Source organism: Bubalus bubalis, chromosome 10 (genome assembly GCF_019923935.1).
Source record: "Bubalus bubalis isolate 160015118507 breed Murrah chromosome 10, NDDB_SH_1, whole genome shotgun sequence".
Classification (NCBI taxonomy): Eukaryota; Metazoa; Chordata; class Mammalia; order Artiodactyla; family Bovidae; genus Bubalus; species Bubalus bubalis.
The window spans coordinates 95,522,779-95,540,621 of record NC_059166.1 but is presented as its reverse complement, the minus strand read 5'-3'; the positions used below and the strand labels follow the sequence as shown (position 1 = coordinate 95,540,621).

General features: G+C 39.6%; 1 protein-coding gene across 1 annotated transcript in view; it reads right to left on the bottom strand.

Moving 5' to 3' along the window:
- Positions 1 to 14,620: 14,620 nt before the first annotated feature.
- Positions 14,621 to 17,843, bottom strand: part of LMBRD1 (LMBR1 domain containing 1) — a 136,798-nt gene continuing 133,575 nt past the window's right edge. The window contains exons 15-16 of the mRNA XM_006074255.3: positions 15,216 to 15,307; positions 14,621 to 15,084 (exon numbers count right to left, since the gene is read on the bottom strand). Of these exons, the coding sequence (XP_006074317.1) occupies positions 14,968 to 15,084; positions 15,216 to 15,307 (209 nt within the window). The 3' untranslated portion in view covers positions 14,621 to 14,967. The remainder of the gene's footprint in view (positions 15,085 to 15,215; positions 15,308 to 17,843) is intronic.

Below are 17,843 nucleotides of genomic sequence, written 5' to 3'. Positions count from 1 at the left end.
AATTATATAAACCCACAATAATGTATATCATAGAGTTGTATATACTACTAATTCCATTAATTAATGTAATTATATAATATAATCATGCGATTATATAATAAGTAGTTAAAATGTTAATGGAGAAACTAAAAGAGAAGATGGTCACAGCTGAGAACAGGGTTACTAGTCTGGAAAATAAAAAATAATCTACAATATGAAGGAGAAGCACAGAGTGCTGGAGGGAACAAAGGGGAAGATGGCTCTGGGTGCCAGTGGATCGGCCACTGCACCCAAGCTCCCTTCTCTGCATCTTCTCCTGAGATGTTGCTTCTGCTCTGGGAGCTGAACCTGGAGGAGCACGAACTTGGAGGGGTCATGTCCCAAACAGCTGCCACAAAGCTGCTCTTCTGCCTTGCAAACGTTAACTCCATTTTTAATAACAGAAACTCCACAAAAGGACCCATATGTAAAAAGTAAACCTTTAAATATATTTAAATCGAGTAAAATTATAGGAATAACTTATTTCTCCAAGCCAACCAAACTTTACATTTTTCCAAAAGGAAGAGCAGGGTACAGGAAATTTGACCTAAAAGATTGTTATTCGAGCTGGCAAGATTCTTTCTGTCACTTGTTCAGTCAAACACACAATCTAATGCTGATGTGTCTACCAGGCATATCTGCCTAAACAGTTTAAAATAAACTTGCAGAGTAGTGTGTTTCTGAAAACTAAGGTATATTTTCTCCACTGACCTTTTTCACTTTTAAATGGAGATGCTTTCCTTTCAAAAATGTTTCCAAGTCTTAATAAGAATGAAAATATAAGATTGAACACTTAGGCAAAAAGTATATTTTTGGAAAGTGGATCTGAGTAACACTTTGAGCATTGTTTACAATAAAGCACAAATCACCCTGAACCCAATTCACAAAGCCTTGGGGCTGGAGGAGCAAGAGAGAAAGAGACATGGAGGTCCCAGCACCGTTTGCATTTTCTACAGGTAAAGGATGGGGCAGCTGCTCCTCTCTGGTATGAAACAATTCATTTGCTGTCTGTAAATATTTATTTTCAAAATCCTAGCATCATAAGTCAAAGCCCAGCATTAATATTTCTTAATCCTTCACTTTTGACATGGTGTTTACCTAGAGTTTTTGAACTTCAAGGGAGCCTCACACCTTCAATTTATTCGTAAAACTCCTGCCTTCTTCCCTGCTTCATTATCAGTAAAGTGGAATAAACAGCTACAGTGGATATTTTGGCCAGAAAATAAACATGGTGAGGAGTGCCGACTGCCAGCTTGCTGGGCACAGTTAGGAGTGTAAACAGAGGTGTGCATGCGTGCTTCCCAAGGTGGGTTCTAGAGTGCCTGTTGATTGACAGAAAATGCCATCGAGTGATTCACAATCACATACAGAAATTTTGGCGAGCAAAACTCATAAATTATTTACGGAGCAGATGCTGAGGAATGTTGGAGACGATGTACACAGCCACCAACCCGAGGCGGGCAGGAGCCTGGGCGATGAGGGCCGTGATGTTATTGGCCTCACACGCTCCGTCAGTGAGAATCGTGCAATCTGCTTTTCTGAAAGTTCTGGAGCAAGCCTGCTTATAACATGAGACTTCCTCAAGGTGTGAAAGGATTCTGTGTTGAAGGCTGTATTTGTCTTTGTAATCTCAGCATCTCCTGGAAGCTGGCACACGGTAAACATTCACAATATGTTTCTGATTGAAAGCGCGTTGCATTTGTTAAGTCACCATGACTCCTTATAGCAATGTGTGCACTTAGGCAAATAATATCAAAGAATGCTGCTGTAAATGTGAAGAGAGATGTATCTTGCAATGCTTAAATAGCCACAGCTAGATTACTTCCTTTGTACACGTTAATTGCAGGTTGAACAAGACACTGCCTAAGTGAGGGCCTTATACTCTTAAAAACATAACTCTGAAGACAGTTGCAAACGTTTCTTTTCACAGAAGATACTGCTGTGCCATAATGCTTGGACCTTCCCAACAGTGATGATTTTTATCCAGGAAGGTGGGGGGACATGGATGGGTGAAATCAAGTAGCCATTTCCAGCTACTAAGACAGAGAGATGGTTGGATAGACGGAGTTCTGTTGGCAGGAACGTCAGCGTATGAAGTAGTGGCAACTACCTTTCACGGAATGTCTACAAAAGCCAGGTGTCACCTTAGGAATGTTGGAGTTGTTGTGTAAATGGCCACGCAGACTGGAAAGCCCTTGTGTTAGGGAGATGTTCTGAGGCTACATCCAGGGCAAGCCCTTGACCGCAGCTCTTCTTTTATGGGGTCTTCTGGAAATTTCTATAGACTCTAACTTATTTTTCTTTTCTTTAGTGTTAGTGTTAGTCGCTCAGTCGTGCCCGACTCTTTGCGACCCCATGAACTGCAGTCCACCAGGCCCCTCTGTCCATGGGATTTTCCAGGCAAGGATACTGGAGTGGGTTGCCATTTTCTTCTCCAGTTGCCATTTCTTTAATGATTCTAAAAGTGCTTAATCTTATAAGTATATGATATGTATATCTATTTCAAAAGGACAGTCAGGACAAGACTGTAACCTTGAAGTTCCCGTGATTTTTATGTAGTGAGAGTGAAACCTGGTTTTGTTTGGCTTTTGTTTACTTCATTTTAAAATGTATGATAGTCGGACACATTCACGTCTAGGTCCAAAATGCGTTAAATTGTTGAAATGTGTGTTTCAACATTGTTTTAATATAGTTGGAGAGAAAGGCTGGTTCTTTTATATATGAACAACTTGGATCAGGGAAAAAAGCTGCAGTAGTTATAAAAAAAATTCAAGAGAAGGAGAGGATTGACTGTAACTTGGAAAAAGTGAGAAATTGCTTTTACTGAGTAGAAAAGTGGAGTCATGCTGGGAAATGTGGAGCCTCCATGGTTGAAATTTCTTCTTTTTCTGTCAAACCAAAGGGAAGAGAAAGACAGTTTTGAAAGAGTGAAGCACACAATTCTGTGAGGAAATTACTTCCACCGCTAAACAGGGCGACACTGAGATAACACACCCCTGCCGGGTCCACGAGTGGTCCTGGGGGCCGTTGCCTTTGAGAGCGTGAAGCTGCATTCTGACACTGAAAACTGGCGCCTGAAGTAGCATAGATGAAGAATTAGAGCTTTCATTTTTGAAACTTTAGGAGAAAGAGATTAGAATTAAGGCTGAGAAGAGTTAAAGCTAAAACAGAAAATTAATTATTTATATTCTGGCATTTGTGTGCATTTAAATCTTGCCACACATATTTGATCATAATATATTATGCAATTTTAATCCCAGCTGTTACACAGTCATTGAATGGAAAAGTTCCTTGGATAGGAGTGTCAGAAGGGGGGAATTTCCCCCTCTACCTCTCTTGAGCTTTTGTGGCTAGACTAAGAATAAAATTGACACAAGACAGATTAAAAGGAGAAAAATCAATTTAATATTGTGTGCACAGGAGATCATAAAATGATGCTCAGAGACTGACCAAAAGCAGGTAGCTTTTTATACTCTTTAGAAAAAGAAACAATAAATTTATGATGAATTGATAGGACAAAGAAACTCAGGCTTTGTGGGCTTAATTGGTGAAGAACTGACACAGAGTATGGGTTTGGTGAACAAAATTGAAGCAGCGCAGTTTGGTTGCTTTGCACAGGCTTCTCAGTCCAGATTCCCTGTCTAGGGGTGAGGGTCCCTCTCCCTCCAGATGCAGGTAGGTTGAGGGAGGTTTATTTCCTGCTTTCATGGAGACAAATGGGAGAGTCAGTGTCTGCTTTGCTTTGGCCGTTTCTTAGGTAACTTTAATTCAGAATTATCAACAGGCCATTGACGCGCATGTTAGAGCAGGCTACCCTAGAGGTCCATGCCTTATACGTCTTTGTAGGTCTCCACTTCTGCTCATTCAGCCCAAAAGAGTGGTTGTAAAATGGATGGGGAGACAAACCTGTGCTGTTGGTTTGCTCCTTTGGGAAGCTTGTCCATCTGAACTCGGGACAGAATTCACAGCGAAACTCAGAAGGCTTCTTGAAGCCTGTTTTTGCAAATGTGTGATGCTGTTGGGTTAGTAGTATGGCCGCTTGGAGAATAAACACCCCACCCAAAGCACTCACATCCGTTTTGGTTTGAAACCCTGTGCCTTCCTATGTGTTCCTAAGGCTTATAGATTGGTCTTTGGTGATAATTGGCTGAGTGCCTACTATGTTCAGAGTGCTTTGATAACAGCATAGGCAGTGCAAGCCCATTTTACAGATGAAGAAATAGGCTTATACAAGTAAAATAACTTGCCTAAATTCACCCAGATACTAAGCATCTCAGGTCAGATTTTGACCCAGGTCAGTCTTTCTACTTTTCTAACACTGCTGATGGAAGCAAGTCTGCCGGAGATGTGAGTATGAAGAAACAGAAGCTTAGGTAATAAACTGCAAGTCCTAGCCGTTAAAGTGACGGATGTTTCATTTAATTTCACTTTGTTTTTGAACTCCACAGGGATGTGTACAATGTTTATTCACTCTGAAAGAGAAAAAGGCTTTACAAGTGTAATTTTTTGAATTCACAATGTTCCCAAGAGAAACTGAAGAGAAATTCTCCACTCTGTACACTTAGGCAAACAGAAACACAAAAATCTAGAAGACAAAGACTGTACTGTGGCCTTTTCATGGAGACCGAGCGAGGGAGCTGGGCGGGGAAGGAAGCATATAGTGCTGGGCTTGGTAATCAGTGCCCTGAGAGGGACTCACTGCTCCTGTGTCTGAAGGAACCGGGATGCTTTATTCTTGCGTTTCATTCTTTGGCATTTTGAAATACAATTTGAGAAAATAAGATTTCTAAACAGAAAGAAACAGGCATTAATAGCGATCATTTATATGACAAAAGTTGAAGTCTCCAGGATATTTCCTCTCTAGGGTTTCTCCCACTCTGGGCTTTCATAACACAATTAAATGTTTTTGAATCTACTAGGTACTTAGAGGTGAGGGTACAGGAATATTTATTGAATATAAAATGGAGTCCTGATTATTAAAGAGCATTATTAAAAACACGAAAGCATCTTAGAAATAACAGTAAAAGCTAATACATATTGAGAATTTATCACCTAACGGGCATTATACTAAGCATCTTATACTAATTGTGTGCCTGCAATAATTCCATGAAGAGAATAACATCCTTATCCCAATTTTACAAATGAGGAAACTGTGACACGGAAAGAAAAGTCACTAGTGGAGCTAGCCTTTCACATCGCAGGGTCTTACACCCACAGATTTAACCAACCAGGGGTCAAAAATGTTCAGAAAGAAAACATGCCAGAAAGTTCCAAAAAACCAAAGCTTGAATTTCCTGTATGCTAGCAACTTTTTACATAGCATTTACATTGTGTTAGGTATTATAAGTAATCCATAGATGACTTAAAGGATACAGGTGCATATGCAGCAGGTTATATGCAAACACTCTGCCATTTTACATGTGGGACTTGAGAATCCACCAACTTTGGTATCCACTGGAGGTGTCTGGGAAGCAATCCCTGCAGATACCAGAGGGCAAGTGTACTCACAATTTTCAATCCTGGTGTCACGTTTATAATTCTCTTTGACCAAAAGAGAGACATAGGACACAAATATTGGAAGCGGAACAAAGCTCAGACATAATTCTGTCCATTATTTCTCCCATTGGGCTCCATATGAAAAGATTCAGGACAAACAAATACTTGATCAAGTAAGTTCAGAGATCACTGTGTATTCTATTTATTATTATTTTCTCTAGGTCAGTTATAACCTGTGAGTTGTCTGAATTCTTTTACAAGTTCATATCACCTTTAAACTCAAAGTTATGTTTAATCATGAAAAAAATATGAAACAGCATGCTATAAGCATTTGAAGAAAATTATCTTTCACATAAGTTACCAGTGCCCCTTCTGTATTTTTATTATTATGTCATTAGTCAACTTTTCTGGTTTACTAAAACTACCTTTAGCAAAATGATTTTTTTTTTATTGAAGTATAGTTGATTTAAAAAGTTGTGTTAGTTTCAGGTGTACTGCAAAGTAATTAAACATATACACATTTTTTTCAGATTCTTTTCCATTATAGGTTATTATAAGATATTGATACAGTAGGTCTTTGTTGTTTATCCATTTTATACATACGACTGTGTGTCTGTTAATCCCAAACTTCTAATTTATCCCTCCCTACCTCTTTTCTCTTTGATGACCCTGTTTGTTTTCTATATCTGTTGGTTTATTTCCATTTTGTAAATAAATTCATTTGTATCATTGCTTTAGATTCCACATAGGAGTGATATCATATGATATTTGTCTTTGTCTAAGTTACCTTACTTAGTATGATAATCTCTAAATTCATCCATATTGCTGGAATGGCATGGCTTCCTTCTTTTTCTGTGGCTGATTAACGTTCTATTGCATATACGTACCACATCTTCTTTATTCACTCATCTGTCCATGGACACTTAGGTAGCTTCCATGTCCTGGCTATTGCAAATAGTGCTGCTATGAACATTGAGGTGCACGTATCGTTTCAAATTAGACTTTTCACCAGAATATGCCCAGGTGTGGGAGTGCTGGATCATACAGTAGCTGTATTTTTAGTTTTCTAAGTAACTTCCATACTGTTCTCCATAGTGGCTGCACCAGTTTACATTCCCACCAACAGTATGGTAGAGTTCCTTTTTCTTCACATCCTCTCTGGCATTTGTTATTTCTGTATTTTTTAATGATGGCAATTCTGACTAGGGTGAGGTGATACTTCACTGTAGTTTTGATTTGCACTTCTCTAGTAATAAGTGATATTGAGCATCTTTTCACGTGCCTGTTGGCCATCAATAATCTTTCTTTGGAGAAGTGTATGTTTAGAACTTCTGCCCATTTTTTAATTGGCTTGTTTGCTTTTTGATATTAAGTTATATGAGCTATTTTTATATTTTGAAAATTAATCCCTTTTGGTAGTATCATCTGCAAACATTTTCTCCCATTGTATGAGTTCTCTTTTCATTTTGTTTATGGTTTCCTTTGCTGTGCAAAAAGCTTTTAAGTTAAGGTCCTGTTTCTTTATTTTTGCTTTTATTTTCATTACTCTAGAATACAGATCCAAAACAAATATTGTTGTGATTTATGTCAAACAATGTTCTACAGTATTGTCTTACAAATGTAATGTCTTTAACCCATGTTGTGTTTATTTTTGTGTACAGTGTTACAGAACACTGTAATTTCATGTTTTTACATGTAGCTGGCAGGCTTTCCCAGCATGACTTATTGAAGAGACAGTCTTTTCTCCAGTATATATTCTTGCCCCCTTTGTCATAGATTAATTGACCATACATGTGTTGGTTTGTTTCTGGGGTTTCTATCCTGTTCCATTATCTATGTGTCTGTTCGGTGCTAATACCACACTGGATTTTGATGACTGCAGCTTTATACTGTAGTCTGAAGCCAGCAAGCTTCATTTATCCAGCTCTGTTCTTCTTTTTCAAGATTGTTATGGTGACTTGGGTTCTTTTGTGCTTCCATACAAATGATAATTTTTTTTGTTCTAGTTCTGTGAAAAATGCCATTAGTAATTTGATAGGGATTGCATTAAATCTGTAGATTGTCTTATGTATTATAGTCATTTTAACAATATTGATTCTTGCAGTTCAAGAACACAGTATATCATTCCATCTGCTTGTGTCATCTTCAGTTAGTTTCATCAGCACCTTATAGTTTTCAGAAACAGGTCTTTTGCCTCATTAAGTAGGTTTATTCCTATTTATTTTCTTCTTTTTCATGCAATGGTAAATGGGATTTTTCCCCCTTATTTTCTCTGACATTTCATTGGCAGTTTATACAGATGCCACAGATTTCTATAATTTTCTATCCAATATCTTTAACAGGTTCATTGACGTGCTCTAGTATTTATCTGAGCTATTTAAAATCCTAAAAGATGATGCTATTAATGTGCTGCACTCAGTCTGTCAGCAAATTTGGAAAACTCAGCAGTGGTCACAGGAATGGAAAAGGTCAGTTTTCATTCCAATTCCAAATAAGGGCAATGCCAAAAAATGTTCAAACCACCGTACAATTGTGCTCATTTTGCGTACTAGTAAGGCTATGCTCAAAATCTGTCAAGATAGGCTTCCATAGTACATGAACCAAGAACTTCCAGATATACATGCTGGATTTAGAAAAGATCAAATAATATTCATTGGATCATAGAGAAAGCAAAGGAATTCTAGGAATACTTCTGCTTCATTGACTACACTAAAGCCTTTGACTGTGTGGATCACAACAAACTGGAAAATTCTTAAGGAGAAGGAAATACCAGAATGCCTTACTTTTTTCTTGAGAAATCTGTATGTGGGTAAGTAAGGAAGCAACAGTTAGAACCTTACATGGAAAAACTGACTGGTTCAAAATTGGAAAAGGAATAAGACAAAGCTATATATTGTCACTCTGTTTATTTAACTTACAGGCAAAATGACTGAAAGTCAAAGTGTTAGTTGCTCAACCATGTCCAACTCTTTGCAACCCCATGGACTGTAGCCTGCTAGGCTCCTCTGTCCATGGAATTCTCCTGGTAAGAATACTGGAGTGGGTTGCCTTCTCCAGGGGATCCCCTGGAGATACCTGACCCAGGGATCGAACCCAGGTCTCCTGAATCATGTGAAATGCTGGGCTGGATGAATCGCAAGCTGCATTCAAGATTGCCAGGAGAAATAGCAACAACCTCAGATATGCAGATGATACCACTCTAATGGCAGAAAGTGAAGATGAACAAAAGAGCCTCTTGAGGGAGAAAAAAAAGAGTGAAAAATCTGGCTTAAAACTCAACATTTAAAAAACTAAGATACTGGCATTCAGTCATATCACTTCATGGGAAATAAAAGGGGAAAAAATAGAAAAAGTGTTAGTTGTTCCAACTCTTTTGCAACCCCATAACAGCAGCCTGTGAGGCTCCTCTGTCCATGGAATTCTCCAAGCAAGAATGCTGGAATGGGTAGCCATTCCCGGTTCCAGGGGAATCTTCCCAAGCCAGGGATAAAACCCAGGTCTCCTGAACTGTAGGCAGATTCTTCACCGTCTGAGTCATGTAACAGATTTTATTTTCTTGGGATCTGAAAATCACTGCTGACTGTGACGGCAGTCATGAAATTAAAAGATACTTGCTCCTTGGAAGGCAGACTATGACAAACCAAGCGTGTATTAAAAAGCAGAGACATCACTTTGCCGACAAAGGTGTGTCTAGTCAAAGCTAAGGTTTTTCCTGTATTCATGTACGGACGTGAGAGTTGGACCATAAACAAGGCTGAGCGCCGAAGAATTGATGCCTTTGAACTGTGGTGTTGGAAACTCTTGAGAGTCCCTTGGTCAGCAAGGAGATGAAACCAGTTAATCCTAAAGGAAATCAATCCTGAATATTTATTGGAAGGACTGTTGCTGAAACTGAAGCTGTAATACTTTGGCTACCTGATGTGAAGAGCCAACTCACTGGAAAAGACCTTGATGCTGGGAAAGATTGAAGAAGGAGGAAAAGGAGGCGACAGAGGATGAGATGGTTGGATGGCATCATCAATACAATGGATGTGAGTTTGAGCACAGTGAAGGACAGGGAAGCCTGGCGTACTGCAGTCCATGGGGTCGCAAAGAGTCAGAAACGACTGAGCCACTGAATTGAACTGACGTGGTCAATTAGAGAATGTTCCATGTACACTTGAATGTGTGTACTGTTTCTGGGGGATGTAATGAAACTATCAAGCCTATATTTTTATTAGATCATTTAGGATCTATGTTTCTTTACTGATTTTCTGTATAGAAAATCCATCTGTTGATGTGAGTGGAATGTTAAAGTCTCCTATTATTACTGTATTCATGTCAATTTCTCCCTTTATGTCTCTTAGTATTTGTTTTATGTATTTGGGTCTTCCTGTCAGTCAGTTCAGTTCAGTCACTCAGTCCTGTCCGACTCTTTGTGACCCCATGAGCTGCAGCACGTGAGGCCTCCCTGTCCATCATCAACTCCTGGAGTTCACTCAGACTCACGTCCATCGAGTCAGTAATGCCATCCAACCATCTCATCCTCTGTTGTCCCCTTCTCCTCCTGCCTTCAACCTTTCCCAGCATCAGGGTCTTTTCTGAGTCAGCTCTTTGCATCAGGTGGCCAAAGTATTGGAGTTTCAGCTTCAACATCAGTCCTTCCAATGAACACCCAGGACTGATTTCCTTTAGGATGGACTGGTTGGATCTCCTTGCAGTCCAAGGGACTCTCAAGAATCTTCTCCAACACCACAGTTCAAAAGCATCAATTCTTCGGCACTCAGCTTTCTCTATGGTCCAAATCTCACATCCATACATGACTACTGGAAAAACCATATCCTTGACTAGACAGACCTTTGTTGGCAAAGTAATGTCTCTGCTTTTGAATATGCTATCTAGGTTGGTCATAACTTTTCTTCCAAGGACTAATCATCTTTTAATTTTATGGCTGCAATCATCATCTGCAGTGATTTTGGAGCCCCCCCAAAATAAAATCTGACACTGTTTCCACTGTTCCCCCATCTATTTGCCATGAAGTGATGGGACTGGATACCATGATCTTTTTTTTCTGAATGTTGAGTTTTAAGCCAACTTTTTCACTCTCCTCTTTCACTTTCTTCAAGAGGCTCTGTAGTTTTTCTTCACTTTCTGCCATAAGGGTGGTGTCATCTGCATATCTGAGGTTACTGATATTTCCCTCGGCAATCTTGATTCCAGCTTGTGCTTCCTCCAGCCCAGCGTTTCTCATGATGTACTCTGTATAAGTTACATAAGCAGGGGGACAATATACAGCCTTGACGTACTCCTTTTCCTATTTGGAACCGATCTGTTGTCCCATATCTAGTTCTAACTGTTGCTTCCTGACCTGCATACAGATTTCTCAAGAGGCAGATCAGGTGGTCTGGTATTCCCATCTCTTTCAGAATTTTCCAGTTTATTGTGATCCACACAGTCAAAGGCTTTGGCATAGTCAATAAAGCAGAAATAGATGTATTTCTGGAACTCTCCTGCTTTTTCGATGATCCAGTGGATGTTGGCAATTTGATCTCTGGTTCCTCTGCCTTTTCTAAAACCAGCTTGAACATCTTGAAGTTCACGGTTCACGTATTGTTGAAGCCTGGCTTGGAGAATTTTGAGCACTGCTTTACTAGCGTGTGAGATGAGTATAACTGTGGGGTAGTTGAGCATTCTTTGGCATTGCCTTTCTCTGGGATTGGAATGAAAACTGACCTTTTCCAGTCCTGTGGCTACTGCTGAGTTTTCCAAATTTGCTGGCATATTGAGTGCAGCACTTTCACAGCATCATCTTTTAGGATTTGAAAGAGCTCAACTGGAATTCCATCACCTCCACTAGCTTTGTTCATAGTGACGGCTAAGCGGTGCTGGAGTGGTGAGCGGCTGGGAGGAGATACCCCACGTCCAAGGTCAGAGAAACCCTAGTTAAGACAGTAGGTGCTGAGAGAGGGCATCAGAGGGCAGACAGACTGAAACCACAATCACAGAAAACTAACCAGTCTAATCACATGGACCCCAACCTTGTCTAACTCAATGGGTCCCCCTATATGGGTGCATATATATTAGCAAGTATATCCTCTTCTTCTATTGATCCTGTTATCATTATATAATATCCTTTTTTAATCTTTATGGCCTTTGTTTTAAAGTCTGTTTTATCTGATATGAGTATTGCAACCCTGCTTCCTTGTTATTTCCATTGGCATGAAGTATCTTTTTCTATTCTGATACTTTCCATCTATTTGGGTCCTTTGCCCTAAAGTGGGTCACATGTAGGCAGCACATTATAAGCTCTTGTTTTTTATATCCAATCTGCCACTCTCTGACTTTTGATTGTAACATTTAGGCTATTGACATTAAGGTAATTATTGATACATAATCTTTTTTTTTTTTTTGCCATTTTTACATAGTTTGCCATTTGATTTGTATTTCTTCTTGTTTTTTTTCTATTGTGATTTGATAATTTTCTATTATGCTTCTGTTTTCTTCCTTTTGATTTTTGTGAATGTATTGTTTGATTTTGTAGTTACCCTGTTCTTCAACAAAGCTAGTGTTAACCCCTTCCTATAGTTACTTGCTTTAGACTGTTAGTCATATAGGCTCAAACATATTTAAAAAAAAAAAAAAAATCAACATTTTCTTACTCTCCTCCCCGACATGTTTTGATTTAGATATCCTCTTACATCTTCATGTTTATTCTTTTGCAGTTTATTGTGGTTATCATCACTTTCACAAAAAATACTTTGTTTAAAAAAATCTGTTTACTGGCTTAAGTGATTTACTTTGCAATTGTGATTTTCTCTTTCCTATAGATTCCTCTTTTTTTATTTAGCGAAGCCCTTTCAAAAAAATTTTAAGGTTGGTTTAGAATTGCTATATTCTCTTAGTTTTTGCTTGTCTGATAAACTCTTTGTCTCTTCTTCTAAATGACAATCTTGCTGGGTAGAGTATCCTAGATTGCATATTTTTCCCTTTTAGGTCTCTGAATATATCATGCCACTCCTTTTTGGCCTGCAAATTTTCTGTAGAGAAATCAGCTCATAGCTTTATGAGGGTTCCTTTGTAATTAACTTTTTGCTTTCCTTTTGCTGCCTTTAGAATCCTCTTTAACTTTTGCTATTTTGATTTTGGGTTCATGTTGTTTGGGACCCTTTGTGTGTCTTGTACGTGGCTATGTTTCCTTCTTTAGGTCTGTGAAAATTTCAGCCGTAATTTCTTCAAATACACTTTCAAACCCTTTTCTCTTTCTTCTAGGGTTACTATTTTGTGTATATGGTTCACTTTATATTATCAGATAGGTCTCCTATATTGCTTTCATTTTTTTTCCACTTGTCTTTCTGCTGTTCTAATTGAGTGATTTCCATTATTCTATATTCCAGATCACTTAATTGTTCTTCTGCATTATTCAATCTACTTCTAAGGGCTTCCCTGTTAGCTCAGCTGGTAAAGAATCTGCCTGCTATGCAGGAGACCCTGGTTCAATTCTCAGGTTGGGAAGATCCCCTGGAGAAGGGAACAGCAACCCATTCCAGTATTCTGGCCTGGAGAATTCCATGAACTGTACAGTCCATGGGGTCGCAAAGAGCTGGACACTACTGAGTGACTTTCACTTTCGCTCACTGTCTTTTGCTCAGCTTTTGTCTCAGCAATTGAGTTTTATAATTTTTCTCAGCTCCTCTTTACAGTTTCTGGTTCCTGTTTACAGTAATCAGCATTTTCTTAAAGCTTTTTATTTTGTATCAGGGTATAGCTGATTAATAATGTTGTAATAATTCCAGGTGAACAGTGAAGGGACTCAGCCATACACATATCCGTTCTACCCCAAGCTCCCCTGCCATCCACGCTGGCATAAAAAATTGCATTTCTATTGATAGCACCCAACCCCTCCAATGCAACAATGACTGTAGATGGAAACCGAGGGTATATGAGATCGTCCAGAAAGAAAACGTGAAATAAGGGCAGAAGGAAATAGAATCTTGGTGGAGAACATTAAGGGTCACCAAAGGAAGGGTGTGAAGGTTTATCCAGAAAGACAAAGAATCAGAGCAAGGTGGCACAAAAATTAAGGGAGAGAAGAACTGAGAGATGGTTGCTAATTCCTACGTCTTTTTCAGAAACTTTATGGTATTTTGGACTGTGAAGAAAGCTGAGCGCCAAAGAATTGATGCTTCTGAACTGTGGTGTTGGAGAAGACTCTTGAGAGTCCCTTGGACTGCAAGGAAATCCAACCAGTCCATTCTGAAGGAGATCAGCCCTGGGATTTCTTTGGAAGGAATGATGCTAAAGCTGAAACTCCAGTACTTTGGCCACCTCATGTGAAGAGTTGACTCATTGGAAAAGACTCTGATGCTGGGAGGGATTGGGGGCAGGAGGAGAAGGGGACGACAGAGGATGAGATGGCTGGATGGCATCACTGACTTGATGGACGTGAGTTTGCGTGAACTCCGGGAGTTGGTGATGGACAGGGAGGCCTGGCGTGCTGCAATTCATGGCGTCACAAAGAGTTGGACACGACTGAGCAACTGAATTGAACTGAACTGAGTGGTATTTTATTTCAAGAATCATACTATGTGTCTTCTATGAGTTCTTATTTGCCTATGTTATTAAACTAAAATATAACTTGTGATGAATTCTCACTATTCAGAATGTGTTCAAAATGCCCTATCAATACTATACAGCTTTCCCTATATCTTTTGCAAATTCTAAATCTTCAGAATGAAAAACTATCTTTAATGCCAAAACACTGTCATATGTTTTAAACTGATCAGTTCACTCATTTTTCAGGATTACTTATTCTTGACAATACTCCCATTTATGCTGGAATACAAATTTTGAGGTTACTTATTTACAACAATGTATGTGCCTTAAATATTGAGAGGTGACAATATAGCCAATGGATTACTATATGAACAATATAATATATCTGAGACACCAAGTAGCCTGAAATTTGCTCATGAAATCTATTTCAGTGGCCCTAGTAATTTAATCTAGAAACTAGAAGACAAGCTGCATAAAGGAGTAATATTTAGTATTCAGCTATACTGTGAATATTATTTTTTGACAATCAGATATAGACACTTGAAAATTCCACAGTACTCTAGAGACCAAAAGGCACAGGTACAAGTGATTTATTATGTTTTTAAAAAATGATGAAGGGAATATTAATTCTGGAGGGTTTTTAATCAGTTCAACACTATTATACACTAGAGGAAAAAAATCTCCACAAACATTCCCTCACAAGGCCGGTAGTTTTATGTTTACATAGTTATTATTATAGCAATTTTAAATGTTAATCTATGATACAATAATGTCACTTCAGAAAACATAAAAAATATAGTTTTTTAATAGCCATGCTCCCATTTTTGATGAAAGCTAGTCAGTTCATCCTAATGTTAGTTTGACACTTTGAAACGCACATGAGATGCAGTCCACTCTGTAAACGCTGCAGGACAGAGGCCCTCAAACGGAGTAGAGAGAGGGCTCATCATCACTCAGGTCTGAGTCATCCTCATCTACCCTTTCAAGGACAGACTTCTTCCCTTTACAGCAGGACACGATGAACCCAATGATGAACACCTGCAGAGGTAAACAGGCCATATGTTATTTTTCAAACTTGAAATCTCCCAGAAAGCACTGACTTTAAAATCCAAACCCATCCATAAATGAGCCACTAATGGTCACGGCATCCCTGGGATGCCTATACTTACCCCAAGAAAGGCCCAGTTCCCAAAGTAGTAGGCAGCACTGAAGAACCAGAACTTGTGAAGGAACAGGTAGGTCCGGGTGACAGTACACTGATCTATAAAAGCAAATAAAGGACCAAGGTGGAGTAGTTTCTCTCTTGAAATAGACTATTAATACTTTACCTAAAAGGTCGTATTAAACAAAACTAAATCAGCTTTAGAGACAGGATGGAAATCTAGATCTATCTCCAAAGCCCACTCTTTCAACCACCTTAATGTAACATGACATTTTTAAAAGCGAGCACCACCAATATTAATTCCTGCTGTTAGGTATAAAAAAGTTGTATTGGCTAGTTCAATGTATCTAAACTAGAAAAAGCATTTTAACCTGGAATGCCAGACATGTCCTAAAACAAAACAGTTTTCCTGATGAAGAATGAAAAAAAGAAATGAACGAAGTAAGCAGATGTGGTTAGCATTAGGCTGCACTTTTCTAAGAATCCAATTAAGAGCTTTTGGTTAAGAATTTGCATGACAATGCAGGAGACACGGGTTTGATCTCTGGTCTCTGGTTGGGGAATTAAGATCCCACACAACACAGAGCAACTAAACCCGCAAGCCACACAACCGAAGCCCATGGGCTCCAGAGCCCAGGCTCCACCAGACAAGCCCATGCACTGCAATGAAGGTCCAGCACAGCCACGATATATAGGTAAGCTTTAACTGAATAATTAAAACAATAAAGTGATGATACCTTTAAAGATCTTTTTGAGCTTAAGAATGCTATTGAAAAGATGGCTGACTTGCTTACTCCCTGAACTTTCACTTCAGTTCAGTCGCTGAGTCGCGTCTGACTCTTTGCGACTCCATGAATTGCAGCATGCTAGGCCTCCCTGTCCATCACCATCTCCTGGAGTTCACTGAGACTCACGTCCATCGAGTCAGTGATGCCATCCAGCCATCTCATCCTCTGTCGTCCCCTTCTCCTCCTGCCCCCAATCCCTCCCAGCATCAGAGTCTTTTCCAATGAGTCAACTCTTCACATGAGGTGGCCAAAGTACTGGAGTTTCAGCTTTAGCATCATTTCTTCCAAAGAAATCTCAGGGCTAGTCTCCTTCAGAACGGACTGGTTGGATCTCCTTGCAGTCCAAGGGACTCTCAAGAGTCTTCTCCAACACCACAGTTCAAAAGCATCAATTCTTCAGCGCTCAGCCTTCTTCACAGTCCAACTCTCACATCCATACATGACCACTGGAAAAACCATAGCCTTGACTAGATGGACCTTTGTTGGCAAAATAATGTCTCTGCTTTAGACAATATTTGTTATAACTTGAATCTAAAAACAATCATTTACTTTTCTCCTTGAAAAAAAACAGAACGTAACTCTTAAGGAGAAAGCAGCAGACTGGTTATTTGATATCTTTGTGAGACTCCATATTATTTAAATTAACTGTTTCCATTAGCTTACAAAGTCCTTTAGGTATCTAATACATGACATCTAAGGAAATACTTGTTTATTACAACTGTCTGTGGCATGGATCTCTGAAAAGCAGCATTTGGTCCTACTTTATCCCAGTCTCCTCCTCCCTTCCCACGAAGCTCAGCATGTCCTTCTGAATGGCTCAAGGCCCAGCTGGATAGACAGCCTCTACTTCCTATAGGAAAACACGCAGTGTGGCAGGGACATGCCTTCTCTTCACAGGCAGGGCAGCCAGTCTAATGCCAACCACTGAACCCCGAGGGCCCCCCCTGCACATTCCTCATTGTCTTTCTCAACAGAAAAGTCTAGAAGGAATAGCCGAAGCTTCCTAAGGAAAACCAAGAAGGACTCGAGCAGCAGTGTGGGACCAATGTTTCTCTCCCCTCAGTTCTGCAGTTCCTGGCCCCCAAGGTGACGCCTTCACACCAGGCCATGCAGCTCAGGCAGCAGCAGAGCCTCCTGGGCAGGAAAGCCGCTGGTCAGTCACTCTGCCCACCCCCTACCCCCGCCCCGTGACAACAGAACATGCTTCACAGGAAGAAACTTACGAAATTTGTCACTTTTCCCACTAGGTTGGCCTGAGTATTCCAGAGTACCCCTCGGAGTACCTGGCACTCATATTTAATATGATTGATGAAGTAAACTAAATTGTTCAAAAGGGAGGTATTTTACTTAAAAATCATACTGATAACTAATGCATTTTCTAATTTCTTTTGACTAAAATCTGAGAAGATTCCAAGGATGTCAAAACAAGATACTTGAATCCATGTTGAAAATGAAAGCATAACTCAAATGTCCAGCACGGGAAAAGAGCTGCAGACCCTGGTTTCACAGGTTTGGTGTCGGCTCTCGTTCGGCCACTTCTCTGCCACGTGAACAGGCACGTCTGACCACTGACACTCGTGCGTGTCACCACCTTTCCTTACGGGCTCATCCTAAAGACCAGATGAAGTCTGCAGAGTGACAGTTCATATTAATTTTCTTCTTTAAGATATAACCAAGCCCATGATAAAGAATATTGTTTTCAAGAGCTGTTCAAATGGTGCCAATAAAAACTGATCTTAAGATTTTAAAAGTGACTAGTGCTCCTTACCACTAAGGAAAATACTTGCTTAGCTATCAGCATCATGACTACTCTGGACATCTTCATTATTGTTCTGTCTCAATATTGT